The following is a 14,691-nucleotide window of genomic DNA, read 5'->3' as shown; positions in this document are numbered from 1 at the left end:
CTCCCTCGTCTCCAGGACAGCCTGGGCGGCAACAGCCGCACGGCCATGGTGGCCACGGTGAGCCCGGCAGCAGACAACTACGACGAGACGCTGTCCACGCTGCGCTATGCCGACCGGGCCAAGAGCATCGTCAACCACGCTGTCGTCAACGAGGACCCCAACGCACGTATCATCAGGGAGCTCCGAGAGGAAGTGGAGAAACTACGGGACCAGCTGACACAGGCAGAGGTAGGGGGGGAGAAAAGGAAGGAGGGGGAGAAACTACGGGACCAGCTGACACAGGCAGAGGTGGTGGGGGGAGAAAAGGAAGGAGGTGGAGAAACTACAGGACCAGCTGACACAGGCAGAGGTGGTGGGGGGAGGAAAGGAAGGAGGGGGAGAAACTACGGGACCAGCTGACACAGGCAGAGGTGGGGGGGAGGGAAAAAAGGAGGTGGAGAAACTACGGGACCAGCTGACACAGGCAGAGGTAGGGGGGGAGGAAAGGAAGGAGGGGGAGAAACTACGGGACCAGCTGACACAGGCAGAGGTGGTAGGGGGAGGAAAGGAAGGAGGGGGAGAAACTACGGGACCAGCTGACACAGGCAAGAGGTGGTGGGGGGAGGAAAGGAAGGAGGGGGAGAAACTAGTGGACCAGCTGACACAGGCAGAGGTAGGGGGGGAGAAAAGGAAGGAGGGGGAGAAACTACGGGACCAGCTGACACAGGCAGAGGTGGTGGGGGGAGGAAAGGAAGGAGGGGGAGAAACTACGGGACCAGCTGACACAGGCAAGAGGTGGTGGGGGGAGGAAAGGAAGGAGGGGGAGAAACTACGGGACCAGCTGACACATGCAAGAGGTGGTGGGGGGAGGAAAGGAAGGAGGGGGAGAAACTAGTGGACCAGCTGACACAGGCAGAGGTGGTGGGGGGAGGAAAGGAAGGAGGGGGAGAAACTACGGGACCAGCTGACACAGGCAAGAGGTGGTGGGGGGAGGAAAGGAAGGAGGGGGAGAAACTAGTGGACCAGCTGACACAGGCAGAGGTGGTGGGGGGAGGAAAGGAAGGAGGGGGAGAAACTACGGGACCAGCTGACACAGGCAAGAGGTGGTGGGGGGAGGAAAGGAAGGAGGGGGAGAAACTACGGGACCAGCTGACACAGGCAAGAGGTGGTGGGGGGAGGAAAGGAAGGAGGGGGAGAAACTAGTGGACCAGCTGACACAGGCAGAGGTGGTGGGGGGAGGAAAGGAAGGAGGGGGAGAAACTACGGGACCAGCTGACACAGGCAAGAGGTGGTGGGGGGAGGAAAGGAAGGAGGGGGAGAAACTACGGGACCAGCTGACACAGGCAAGAGGTGGTGGGGGGAGGAAAGGAAGGAGGGGGAGAAACTACGGGACCAGCTGACACAAGCAAGAGGTGGTGGGGGGAGGAAAGGGGGAGGTAAGGAGGGGTAGAGAAAGAGGAGGAAGAGGGAGATCAACTGACAGTCCAGGGTAAGGATGGATTGTGGAGAGAGCCTGTCTATACCAGCTGGCAAACTGGTCACGTTAAGGTTGCGTTGTGGTCGAAAAGGACGTTTTATTGCTTTTGTTTTTCCATCCAGAAACAATGTCTTCATCTGATTGTAGCAGGTTGGTTGTAATTAGGTTGTATGAAGCCTTTTTAACCAGAACATCAGTGACATATTGGCTGCTTGTAGAGATGGAAAGAGTGTTTTCTTATCTCCTATCCAGTCTATGAAGGCCCCAGAGCTGAAGGAGAGACTGGAGGAGTCTGAAAAACTCATCCAGGAGATGACCGTCACCTGGGAGGAGAAACTACGCAAGACGGAAGAGATCGCACAGGTACACAACACACCTTTGTACATTCTGTCCTGGGTTGTGTTCATTAGGCACGAAACAGAAGACAACGGTCTGAAACAGGGACTTTCTGAAATTGTCCAATAAGAAATGCTTTATTTAATTTTTTGTTGCACAACGTTTTGAAAAGTGTGCCCTGATTAACTGTAGGCTGGAGGCTGGATCAATAGTTCCTGTGTTGTGTGTCCTGTAGGAGCGTCAGAAACAGTTGGAGTCCCTGGGCATCTCTCTCCAGTCGTCTGGCATCAGAGTGGGAGAAGACAAGTGTTTTCTAGTCAACCTCAACGCTGACCCTGCTCTCAACGAACTGCTAGTCTACTACCTGAAGGTACACGCGCACACAATGGTGCATTCACGTATGCTTACACACACACACACACCATTATAACATTATGTGTTGTTGTGTACTATAGGAGCACACTAAGGTTGGTTCAGCAGACTCCCAGGACATTCAGCTGTGTGGGATGGGTATTCAGGCTGCACACTGCATCATAGACATCACAGCTGACCAACGGGTGGTCCTCACTCCTCACAAAAACTCAAGGTGCGTATAGAACACTCCTCTTCGTCTCCATCATCACAATTCCCAGTGGGGCAAATCTAGATGAAATAACGTCTCTACAACCAACAGGTTGAAATCAAGGTTGTAAAAAATGTCATATTTTGCCTGCTGGCACCTCGCACCCTACAAGGAGTCACGGTACACCAGCTTAGTCATCAATGTCATCTCAACACGCCACATCAGAATGATGATCCTGGTCAGCTCACTGTGACTCCTCACCTCATGACTTCCCTGCTTCCAGATAAGGATGACGTCATGTTGCCTTTAGGCCCTTAGGGATTACATGGCCTGCTTGCAGAGGAGGCTGGTGGGGGGAGCTATAGGAGGACACTCTGATTGTAATGGCTGGAACGGAATCAAACACATCGAACATCTGTTTTTATGCCATTACAATGAGCCCTATAGCTTCTGCCACCTGCCACTGCCTGCTTGAATGAGCTAACAGTATGGTCATCTTCTTGTGGTTTCATTTATTGATGTTACAGACCGTGTGTTTTATGATGTGGTTACATTACAGAACGTGTGTTTTATGATGTGGTTACATTACAGAACGTGTGTTTTATGATGTGGTTACATTACAGAACGTGTGTTTTTATGTTGTGGTTACATTACAGAACGTGTGTTTTTATGATGTGGTTACATTACAGAACGTGTGTTTTTATGTTGTGGTTACGGTACAGAACGTGTGTTTTATGTTGTGGTTACATTACAGAACGTGTGTTTTTATGTTGTGGTTACATTACAGAACGTGTGTTTTTATGTTGTGGTTACATTACAGAACGTGTGTTTTATGATGTGGTTACGTTACAGAACGTGTGTTTTTATGATGTGGTTACATTACAGAACGTGTGTTTTCATGTTGTGGTTACATTACAGAACGTGTGTTTTATGATGTGGTTACGGTACAGAACGTGTGTTTTATGTTGTGGTTACATTACAGAACGTGTGTTTTTATGTTGTGGTTACATTACAGAACGTGTGTTTTTATGTTGTGGTTACATTACAGAACGTGTGTTTTTATGATGTGGTTACATTACAGAACGTGTGTTTTTATGTTGTGGTTACATTACAGAACGTGTGTTTTCATGTTGTGGTTACATTACAGAACGTGTGTTTTCATGTTGTGGTTACATTACAGAACGTGTGTTTTTATGTTGTGGTTACATTACAGAACGTGTGTTTTCATGTTGTGGTTACATTACAGAACGTGTGTTTTCATGTTGTGGTTACATTACAGAACGTGTGTTTTCATGTTGTGGTTACATTACAGAACGTGTGTTTTTATGTTGTGGTTACATTACAGAACGTGTGTTTTTATGTTGTGGTTACATTACAGAACGTGTGTTTTTATGTTGTGGTTACATTACAGAACGTGTGTTTTTATGATGTGGTTACATTACAGAACGTGTGTTTTTATGTTGTGGTTACATTACAGAACGTGTGTTTTCATGTTGTGGTTACATTACAGAACGTGTGTTTTATGATGTGGTTACGGTACAGAACGTGTGTTTTATGTTGTGGTTACATTACAGAACGTGTGTTTTATGTTGTGGTTACATTACAGAACGTGTGTTTTTATGTTGTGGTTATATTACAGAACGTGTGTTTTTATGTTGTGGTTACATTACAGAACGTGTGTTTTATGATGTGGTTACGGTACAGAACGTGTGTTTTATGTTGTGGTTACATTACAGAACGTGTGTTTTTATGTTGTGGTTATATTACAGAACGTGTGTTTTTATGTTGTGGTTACGTTACAGAACGTGTGTTTTTATGATGTGGTTACATTACAGAACGTGTGTTTTTATGTTGTGGTTACATTACAGAACGTGTGTTTTTATGATGTGGTTACATTACAGAACGTGTGTTTTTATGTTGTGGTTACGGTACAGAACGTGTGTTTTTATGTTGTGGTTACATTACAGAACGTGTGTTTTTATGTTGTGGTTATATTACAGAACGTGTGTTTTTATGATGTGGTTACGGTACAGAACGTGTGTTTTTATGTTGTGGTTACGGTACAGAACGTGTGTTTTTATGTTGTGGTTACATTACAGAACGTGTGTTTTTATGTTGTGGTTACGGTACAGAACGTGTGTTTTATGATGTGGTTACATTACAGAACGTGTGTTTTAAGTTGTGGTTACATTACAGAACGTGTGTTTTATGTTGTGGTTACGGTACAGAACGTGTGTTTTATGATGTGGTTACGGTACAGAACGTGTGTTTTATGATGTGGTTACATTACAGAACGTGTGTTTTAAGTTGTGGTTACATTACAGAACGTGTGTTTTATGTTGTGGTTACGGTACAGAACGTGTGTTTTATGATGTGGTTACGGTACAGAACGTGTGTTTTTATGATGTGGTTACATTACAGAACGTGTGTTTTTATGTTGTGGTTACGGTACAGAACGTGTGTTTTTATGTTGTGGTTACGGTACAGAACGTGTGTTTTTATGTTGTGGTTACATTACAGAACGTGTGTTTTTATGTTGTGGTTACGGTACAGAACGTGTGTTTTTATGATGTGGTTACAGAACGTGTGTTTTTATGATGTGGTTACATTACAGAACGTGTGTTTTATGATGTGGTTACATTACAGAACGTGTGTTTTATGTTGTGGTTACATTACAGAACGTGTGTTTTATGATGTGGTTACATTACAGAACGTGTGTTTTATGTTGTGGTTACATTACAGAACGTGTGTTTTTATGTTGTGGTTACATTACAGAACGTGTGTTTTATGATGTGGTTACATTACAGAACGTGTGTTTTATGTTGTGGTTACATTACAGAACGTGTGTTTTATGATGTGGTTACATTACAGAACGTGTGTTTTATGATGTGGTTACGGTACAGAACGTGTGTTTTTATGTTGTGGTTACATTACAGAACGTGTGTTTTTATGTTGTGGTTACATTACAGAACGTGTGTTTTTATGTTGTGGTTACATTACAGAACGTGTGTTTTATGTTGTGGTTACATTACAGAACGTGTGTTTTTATGATGTGGTTACATTACAGAACGTGTGTTTTTATGTTGTGGTTATGTTACAGAACGTGTGTTTTTATGTTGTGGTTACATTACAGAACGTGTGTTTTATGATGTGGTTACATTACAGAACGTGTGTTTTATGATGTGGTTACGGTACAGAACGTGTGTTTTTATGTTGTGGTTACATTACAGAACGTGTGTTTTATGTTGTGGTTACGTTACAGAACGTGTGTTTTTATGTTGTGGTTACATTACAGAACGTGTGTTTTCATGTTGTGGTTACGTTATAGAACGTGTGTTTTTATGTTGTGGTTACATTACAGAACGTGTGTTTTATGATGTGGTTACATTACAGAACGTGTGTTTTATGTTGTGGTTACATTACAGAACGTGTGTTTTTATGATGTGGTTACGGTACAGAACGTGTGTTTTTATGTTGTGGTTACATTACAGAACGTGTGTTTTATGTTGTGGTTACATTACAGAACGTGTGTTTTTATGTTGTGGTTACGGTACAGAACGTGTGTTTTTATGATGTGGTTACATTACAGAACGTGTGTTTTTATGTTGTGGTTACATTACAGAACGTGTGTTTTATGATGTGGTTACATTACAGAACGTGTGTTTTTATGATGTGGTTACGGTACAGAACGTGTGTTTTTATGTTGTGGTTACATTACAGAACGTGTGTTTTATGTTGTGGTTACGTTACAGAACGTGTGTTTTTATGTGTGGTTACATTACAGAACGTGTGTTTTATGTTGTGGTTACGTTATAGAACGTGTGTTTTTATGTTGTGGTTACGGTACAGAACGTGTGTTTTTATGATGTGGTTACATTACAGAACGTGTGTTTTATGTTGTGGTTACATTACAGAACGTGTGTTTTATGATGTGGTTACATTACAGAACGTGTGTTTTATGATGTGGTTACATTACAGAACGTGTGTTTTTATGTTGTGGTTACATTACAGAACGTGTGTTTTTATGTTGTGGTTACGGTACAGAACGTGTGTTTTATGATGTGGTTACGGTACAGAACGTGTGTTTTTATGTTGTGGTTACATTACAGAACGTGTGTTTTTATGTTGTGGTTACGGTACAGAACGTGTGTTTTTATGATGTGGTTACATTACAGAACGTGTGTTTTATGTTGTGGTTACATTACAGAACGTGTGTTTTATGATGTGGTTACATTACAGAACGTGTGTTTTTATGTTGTGGTTACATTACAGAACGTGTGTTTTTATGTTGTGGTTACGGTACAGAACGTGTGTTTTTATGTTGTGGTTACGGTACAGAACGTGTGTTTTTATGATGTGGTTACATTACAGAACGTGTGTGAATGGCTCTCCTTGCACCAGCCCTCAGCAGCTCCACCATGGAGACCGCATCCTGTGGGGAAACAACCACTTCTTCAGGTGTGTGTGCACACGTGTGTGTCTTGTGACAGTTCTGACAATACTGCAAATCACAATGTCTCCCTCAACTACTTGTCCTTGTTTGAAAACAATTCATCTGTTATACTAGATATTCACCGTATTACTGAAAGCCCTGGATCGCTCTCTCTCCCTCCCCTCCCGTCTCTCCCTTTCTCTCCCCCCTCCTTCTCTCTCTTCTTTCCTCCTCTCAGGATCAACCTGCCTAAGTGGCGGTCGCGGGGTGGTGGTGAGGAAGAGGAGGGTGAGGGGGGCCTGATGAAGAACAGTAGCAGTAGTGAACAGCTGGAGGGCGACGGAGACACCAACAGTGAGGTTTCCTCCGAGGTCTCCTTCTCCTACGAGTTCGCCCAGACAGAGGTCATGATGAAGGCCCTGGGCAACAACGGTGAGCACACGCACACACACACACACAGGTCCTTACAAACAACGACGAGAGGGATGTGTATTAAGGAGAGGGAAAGGAGGAAGGGAGAACTAATGATAAGCTCCCTTCAGAAACAAATAACATGTTGAGAATCACTGATTGACTGCAACTTCTGTCCATCACACTGCATATGAATCAGGATTGATTGCTTATCCCCTGTCCTTGATTGGCTCTCGTTCCTGTCCGTCACCTTCAGACCCCATGCAGGCAGTGCTCCAGTCCCTAGAGAGGCAGCACGAGGAGGAGAAGCGCTCGGCGCTGGAGAGACAAAGGCTGATGTACGAACAGGAGCTGCAACAGCTGAGACGACGGCTGCACCCGGACAGACCGTCTGTAGGACAGACAGGCATGGCACCCAGCCAATCACAGGGCCAGGCTGACAGGCCGGGACAGCCCCACTACCGCAGCCTGGAGAGACTCAGCATGTCCAACTCACCCAGCGCACAGAGCAGACTGAAGCAGTGGAGCGAGGAGAGGTGAGAGGGAGGGAGGGTGTGGAACACAGGGTTGGGGAGATGGGCTGTATGTGTGGCTGGGGGTGGATGGTGTGTGTGTGTACACTTTGAATGAGATGTTGACGATGATTCCCCCTCAGAGAGGCGGTGTTGACCCGGAGCCTGCGTAAGCTGAGGGAGCAGATAGTGAGAGCTAACCTGCTGGTGCAGGAGGCTGGCTTCATAGCAGAGGAGCTGGACAAACGCACCGAGTACAGAGTCACCTTGCAGATACCTGCTGCTAACCTCAATGCCAACCGCAAGGTACACACGAGTATTAGCATGCTCACACACACACACCTGGTGGAGTGTCGCTTCTCTATTTCTCTCACATAAAGACACACACACCCTTACCACCTCTGTCTCTCCCTCCTCGTAGCGTGATGCAGTGCTCAGTGAGCCTGCGGTGCAGGTGAGGCGTAAGGGGAAAGGGAAGCAGATCTGGGCTCTGGAGAAGATGGAGAACAGACTGGTGGACATGAGAGAACTGTACCAGGAATGGAAGGAGTACGACGATGACAACCCAGTGAGTGTGTGAGGGTGGTTGTGCATAGCGTGGGTGAAGGGGTGTGTATGGTAACCTGTCCAGCCAGTGTCGTTGTTGGAGTGCATGTGTGGTGCTGTGAACTTGGACTACAACGAAGATGAAGCCTGTGTGACAAATCATTGTTTTTGAGAGTCGAGTCCATTCAGATGTACACAAACGCCATGTAAGGTGGTGCTAGCAAGCATGCTAGGTATCAACAGCCAATCGACTAGTTTCTGGAAGCCTATAGTGAGCTTCGATTGGTTAATCGATTGGCTTTATCGCAGAGTATTTGCTCGAAACACATTTTCAGTTAACACGTACTGTAAGGGCTCCATTTAGGATCTCATCACATTTCTCTTCTCTACACTCTCTCCCTCCTCTCCAGGTGATGCGTTCCTACTTTAAGCGTGCCGACCCGTTCTTTGATGAGCAGGAGAACCACAGCCTGATCGGCGTAGCCAATGTCTTCCTGTCCTGTCTGTTCTATGACGTCAAGCTGCAATACGCAGTACCCATCATCAACCAGAAGGGGGAGGTAAAGAGACGGCCTTCAGTATCACATAACACCAACGTCGTATTCACTAGAGACACAGCGAAGCAGACCTTTTTTGAAACGGAATAATAAAAAAAAGAAGCATTTCCTATTGGTAGTTCCTCCCTGTTTGTCTGTTTTATTCTGTTAGTCGCCAAATGAATACAACCCTGTTTCTCAACCAGTGATATCCAATAGGGCTGGGCCATATGGCCAAAATATAATATCATATATGGTGTTTTTGAAATTGTTGACGGTATTTTATGTTTTTGATTAATAAAAGTTCTACATTTACTTAATGAGTAGTGAGTGATCCTAGGGTGGCAACACATGTATTCTAAATGATTTCAATGGGTCTTTCTTCATTCTGATTATTTTATACGGTTCAGTTCAACTTCAACCTAAAATAATTTCACTTCAACACTTGGGTGATCTTTTGGAATCATGGAAATAGAATGTTTATAATAATTCTATAGTTAGAATATAAATAATAGTGGGCACTTTGAACACGGTGTTTGAAAATGCCATGGATGAGTTATTGTGACAGGGTAGAAACCAAAGTGATGTTCAGTGTTTCCTAGGGAACCCTATAATCTTTGGCTACATTAAATCTGTATTCATATAGCCAACATATTCATTATTAGCCTATTCCTCTTTGATTTAGAAGATGCTGTTGCACAAACAACATGGTGAATTAAGCCTCCACCAGTACTGGTATCAGGCTGTATTAGCTAGCTACGCTTGCTCTGACTCAGTACTGGTATCAGGCTGTATTAGCTAGCTACGTTTGCTCTGACTCAGTACTGGTATCAGGCTGTATTAGCGAGCTACGCTTGCTCTGACTCAGTACTGGTATCAGGCTGTATTAGCTAGCTACGTTTGCTCTGACTCAGTACTGGTATCAGGCTGTATTAGCGAGCTACGTTTGCTCTGACTCAGTACTGGTATCAGGCTGTATTAGCGAGCTACGTTTGCTCTGACTCAGTACTGGTATCAGGCTGTATTAGCTAGCTACGTTTGCTCTGACTCAGTACTGGTATCAGGCTGTATTAGCGAGCTACGTTTGCTCTGACTCAGTACTGGTATCAGGCTGTATTAGCGAGCTACGTTTGCTCTGACTCAGTACTGGTATCAGGCTGTATTAGCGAGCTACGTTTGCTCTGACTCAGTACTTTTAATAGCTAGTTAGCAAGCCAGTTTACTATTGATTAGCATTAGTGGCTAACATGATTTAGCTCAACTTTCTAAGAAAATACAAACTAGCTGTTTGCAGATGTAAGAAACACAAACTAATATTGTAATTATAGAACGCTTGTGGATTTATATTAAGATCAAAGTGGAAACAACATCGTTGTCATCAACATTGTTGCATGTGCTGCATTGACCATGCAGACTGAACGCAAGTGTCTCGTGGTCAAGCAACAACATGTGCTCCTTGAGTGACGGGGTGGGACTAGGTCTGTGTGGAAAGCGCCGTGGAGAGAGCAGAGAGGGAAGACTCAAGTAGCGGAGTAAACTATCACATTTAACAAACCAAACATTCAAATACCGTTGTAGAAGGTAAAGTAAAAACCCCAACTGGTCTGTGCATCAAAACAGGTATATACAGTGGGGGGAAAAAGTATTTAGTCAGCCACCAATTGTGCAAGTTCTCCCACTTAAAAAGATGAGAGAGACCTGTAATTTTCATCATAGGTACACTTCAACTATGACAGACAAAATGAGGGAAAAAAATCCAGAAAATCACATTGTAGGATTTTGAATGATGATGCAGCACAGAATGAATGGTGTTATGGTGTTGGTTGTCTTGTAGGTGGTTGGGAGGTTACACGTGGAGGTGGTGAGAGTGGCGGGGGGGTTTGAGGACAGCATGGCTGGCGGAGAGGACAATGAGACCAGCCCCGACGGAGAGGTGCAGGAGAGGAAACTGGTCTGCATGGTGAGTCCGTTTTGAACACTCATAGAATACACACATACACAGGAATGTCATTTTGTTTTGTATAGTTCTTCTGGAATGCCAAGCAATATAGTTTGATTGTTCTCTGTCAAATCATATTTAATCATATCCTCTCTCTCCTCCTCCCTTTCTCGCTCTCGCTCTCGCTCTCTCTAGATCAAGATTCTTCAGGCAACAGGTCTCCCCCAGTACCTTTCCAACTTTGTCTTCTGCCAATACTCGTTTTGGGACCAGGCGGAGCCCGTAATCGTGGCCCCAGAGGTGGACCCCTCTGCCTCGTCCCCAAGCAGCAAGGACCCTCACTGCATGGTGGTCTTTGACAGCTGCAAGGTCAGACATCCAATTAAATTTAAAATGCATTACTTGCATGGTAAAGGTACTTGTATTGTAAAAGCAACAATGTAAAAAAATCCAGCAGGATATAAAATAAATCAGTCATGTTGCAGCTCTATTAGCCCAGGACGAATCAGGTAGCCTGGTTTAACCAGTGGTGAGCACAGCGTTCAGTCTAGTTTAACTGTGTTTATGCTCTTTTCTGCTAATTCACCTCTTTTGGTTTTCTATGCTATTCTTTCCGCCCTTTCTTATTCTGTTTCTCTCTATGTCTCTCCCCCTGTAGGAGATGGGTGTGTCAGTAACAGAGGAGTTTATAGAGTATCTGACAGAGGGGGCAGTGGCCATGGAGGTGTACGGACACAGACAGGCCGCTGCCGGACAGGCTGACTCCGGCAGGAACCCTGCCTTCTGGGACCTCAGCATTATACAAGCCAAGACACGCACACTACGGGACAGGTACACGCACTACGGGACAGGTACACGCACTACTGGACAGGTACACGCACTACGGGACAGGTACAGGCACTACGGGACAGGTACAAGCACTACGGGACAGGTACACGCGCACTACGGGACAGGTACACGCGCACTACGGGACAGGTACACGCACTACGGGACAGGTACACGCACTACGGGACAGGTACACGCGCACTACGGGACAGGTACACGCACTACGGGACAGGTACACGCGCACTACGGGACAGGTACACGCACTACGGGACAGGTACACGCGCACTACGGGACAGGTACGCGCACACTACGGGACAGGTACACGCACTACGGGACAGGTACACGCGCACTACGGGACAGGTACACGCGCACTACGGGACAGGTACACTCACTACGGGACAGGTACACTCACTACGGAACAGGTACACTCACTACGGGACAGGTACACTCACTACGGGACAGGTACACTCACTACGGGACAGGTACACTCACTACGGGACAGGTACACGCACTACGGGACAGGTACACGCACTACGGGACAGGTACACGCGCACTACGGGACAGGTACACACGCTACGGGAGAGGTACACGCGCTACGGGACAGGTACACACGCTACGGGACAGGTACACACGCACTACGGGACAGGTACACACGCACTACGGGGCAGGTACACGCACTACGAGGCAGGTACACGCACTACGGGACAGGTACACGCACTACGGGACAGGTGAACGCACTACAGGACAGGTACACACGCACTACGGGACAGGTACACACGCTACGGGACAGGTACACACGCACTACGGGACAGGTACACGCACTACGGGACAGGTACACGCACACTACGGGACAGGTACACGCACACTACGGGACAGGTACACGCACACTACGGGACAGGTAAACGCACACTACAGGACAGGTACACACACTACGAGACAGGTACACACACTACGGGACAGGTACACGCACTACGGGACAGGTACACGCACTACGGGACAGGTACACGCGCACTACGGGACAGGTACATGCGCACTACGGGACAGGTACACGCGCACTACGGGACAGGTACACGCGCACTACGGGACAGGTACACGCACTCTACGGGACAGGTACACGCGCACTACGGGACAGGTACACGCGCACTACGGGACAGGTACGCGCACTACGGGACAGGTACACGCACTACGGGACAGGTACACGCGCACTACGGGACAGGTACACGCGCACTACGGGACAGGTACACGCACTCTACGGGACAGGTACACGCACACTACGGGACACGCGCACTACGGGACAGGTACACGCGCACTACGGGACAGGTACACGCACTCTACGGGACAGGTACACGCGCACTACGGGACAGGTACACGCACTCTACGGGACAGGTACACGCACACTACGGGACACGCGCACTACGGGACAGGTACACGCGCACTACGGGACAGGTACACGCACTCTACGGGACAGGTACACGCACACTACGGGACAGGTACACGCACTCTACGGGACAGGTACACGCGCACTACGGGACAGGTACACGCGCACTACGGGGCAGGTACACGCGCACTACGGGGCAGGTACACGCGCACTACGGGGCAGGTACACGCGCACTACGGGACAGGTACACGCGGACTACGGGACAGGTACACGCGGACTACGGGACAGGTACACGCACACTACGGGACAGGTACACGCACACTACGGGACAGGCTCACTACTGGACAGGTACACGCGCACTACGGGACAGGCTCAATACGGGACAGGCTCACTACGGGACAGGTTCACGCGCACTACGGGGCAGGTTCGCACGCACACACAGTCACACAGCACAAGTTGACACTGACACATGCCAAAGGTTCCAGTTCCACATAAAAGCAACCTTCTAAATTCCATATTGGTGTTCTGTCTGTCTCCTCGTACAGGTGGAGTGAGGTAACACGTCGTCTGGAGATGTGGATCCAGGTGTTGGAGATCAACGAGAACGGAGACTTCATGCCTGTGGAGGTCATACCTGCCAAAGACGTACGCACAGGAGGTATATTCCAACTGCGACAGGTAGGTGTTGTGTGTGCGTGTGTGGCTATCCCCAAATGTTTTTTTTCCTGATTTAATCAGGAATTCCAAATTGTCCTTTACCTCAGAATGAAAAAGACAATCCAATACATATTTACATCAGGAACACAACAATACACACATTAGAATCAATGAGAAGAAAGACCGTCAAGCCAACCAACTGAATTGTTGGTTGAATCAGTAAGAGGAAGGCCTAGCTGTTTCCACCACTACTGTTCTATGTTGTGTTGATTACACGTGTCCCTCAGGGCCCGTCCTCAGGGCCCGTCCTCAGGGCTCGTCCTCAGGGCCCGTCCTCAGGGCCCGTCCCCAGGGCCCGTCCCAAAGACATGTCTGATCTGTTGTTCCCTCCCCCTCACGGCCAGTCCCAAAGACATGTCTAATCTGTTGTTCCCTCTCCCTCCCCCCTCAGGGCCAGTCCCAAAGACATGTCTAATCTGTTGTTCCCTCCCCCCTCAGGGCCAGTCCACATGTCTAATCTGTTGTTCCCTCTCCCTCCCCCCTCAGGGCCAGTCCCAAAGACATGTCTAATCTGTTGTTCCCTCTCCCTCCCCCTCAGGGCCAGTCCCAAAGACATGTCTAATCTGTTGTTCCCTCTCCCTCCCCCCTCAGGGCCAGTCCCAAAGACATGTCTAATCTGTTGTTCCCTCTCCCTCCCCCTCAGGGCCAGTCCCAAAGACATGTCTAATCTGTTGTTCCCTCTCCCTCCCCCTCAGGGCCAGTCCCAAATACATGTCTAATCTGTTGTTCCCTCTCCCTCCCCCTCAGGGCCAGTCCCAAAGACATGTCTAATCTGTTGTTCCCCCTCCCTCTCCCTCAGGGCCAAGTCCACATGTCTAATCTGTTGTTCCCTCTCCCTCCCCCTCAGGGCCAGTCCCAAAGACATGTCTAATCTGTTGTTCCCTCTCCCTCCCCCTCAGGGCCAGTCCCAAATACATGTCTAATCTGTTGTTCCCTCTCCCTCCCCCTCAGGGCCAGTCCCAAAGACATGTCTAATCTGTTGTTCCCCCTCCCTCTCCCTCAGGGCCAGTCCACATGTCTAATCTGTTGTTCCCCCTCCCT

At 47.4% G+C, this 14,691-nt stretch overlaps 1 protein-coding gene across 5 annotated transcripts in view; it reads left to right on the top strand.

The window, feature by feature from the left end:
* LOC110498101 (kinesin-like protein KIF13B) overlaps positions 1-14,691 on the top strand; it is a 70,993-nt gene that overhangs the window by 45,572 nt on the left and 10,730 nt on the right. For all 5 annotated transcript variants that reach the window (XM_036955067.1, XM_036955064.1, XM_036955065.1 and 2 more), the window contains exons 12-25: positions 16-228; positions 1,709-1,819; positions 2,028-2,162; positions 2,248-2,378; positions 6,726-6,812; positions 7,025-7,218; positions 7,454-7,733; positions 7,853-8,015; positions 8,131-8,277; positions 8,666-8,815; positions 10,626-10,751; positions 10,926-11,099; positions 11,389-11,561; positions 13,479-13,611. In XM_036955067.1, the coding sequence (XP_036810962.1) occupies positions 16-228; positions 1,709-1,819; positions 2,028-2,162; positions 2,248-2,378; positions 6,726-6,812; positions 7,025-7,218; positions 7,454-7,733; positions 7,853-8,015; positions 8,131-8,277; positions 8,666-8,815; positions 10,626-10,751; positions 10,926-11,099; positions 11,389-11,561; positions 13,479-13,611 (2,217 nt within the window). The remainder of the gene's footprint in view (positions 1-15; positions 229-1,708; positions 1,820-2,027; positions 2,163-2,247; positions 2,379-6,725; positions 6,813-7,024; positions 7,219-7,453; positions 7,734-7,852; positions 8,016-8,130; positions 8,278-8,665; positions 8,816-10,625; positions 10,752-10,925; positions 11,100-11,388; positions 11,562-13,478; positions 13,612-14,691) is intronic.

The sequence above is a fragment of the Oncorhynchus mykiss genome, chromosome 19 (genome assembly GCF_013265735.2).
Source record: "Oncorhynchus mykiss isolate Arlee chromosome 19, USDA_OmykA_1.1, whole genome shotgun sequence".
Lineage (NCBI taxonomy): Eukaryota > Metazoa > Chordata > Actinopteri > Salmoniformes > Salmonidae > Oncorhynchus > Oncorhynchus mykiss.
The sequence above is the reverse complement of the archived record's forward strand: the minus strand, read 5'-3'. Positions and strand labels throughout refer to the sequence as shown.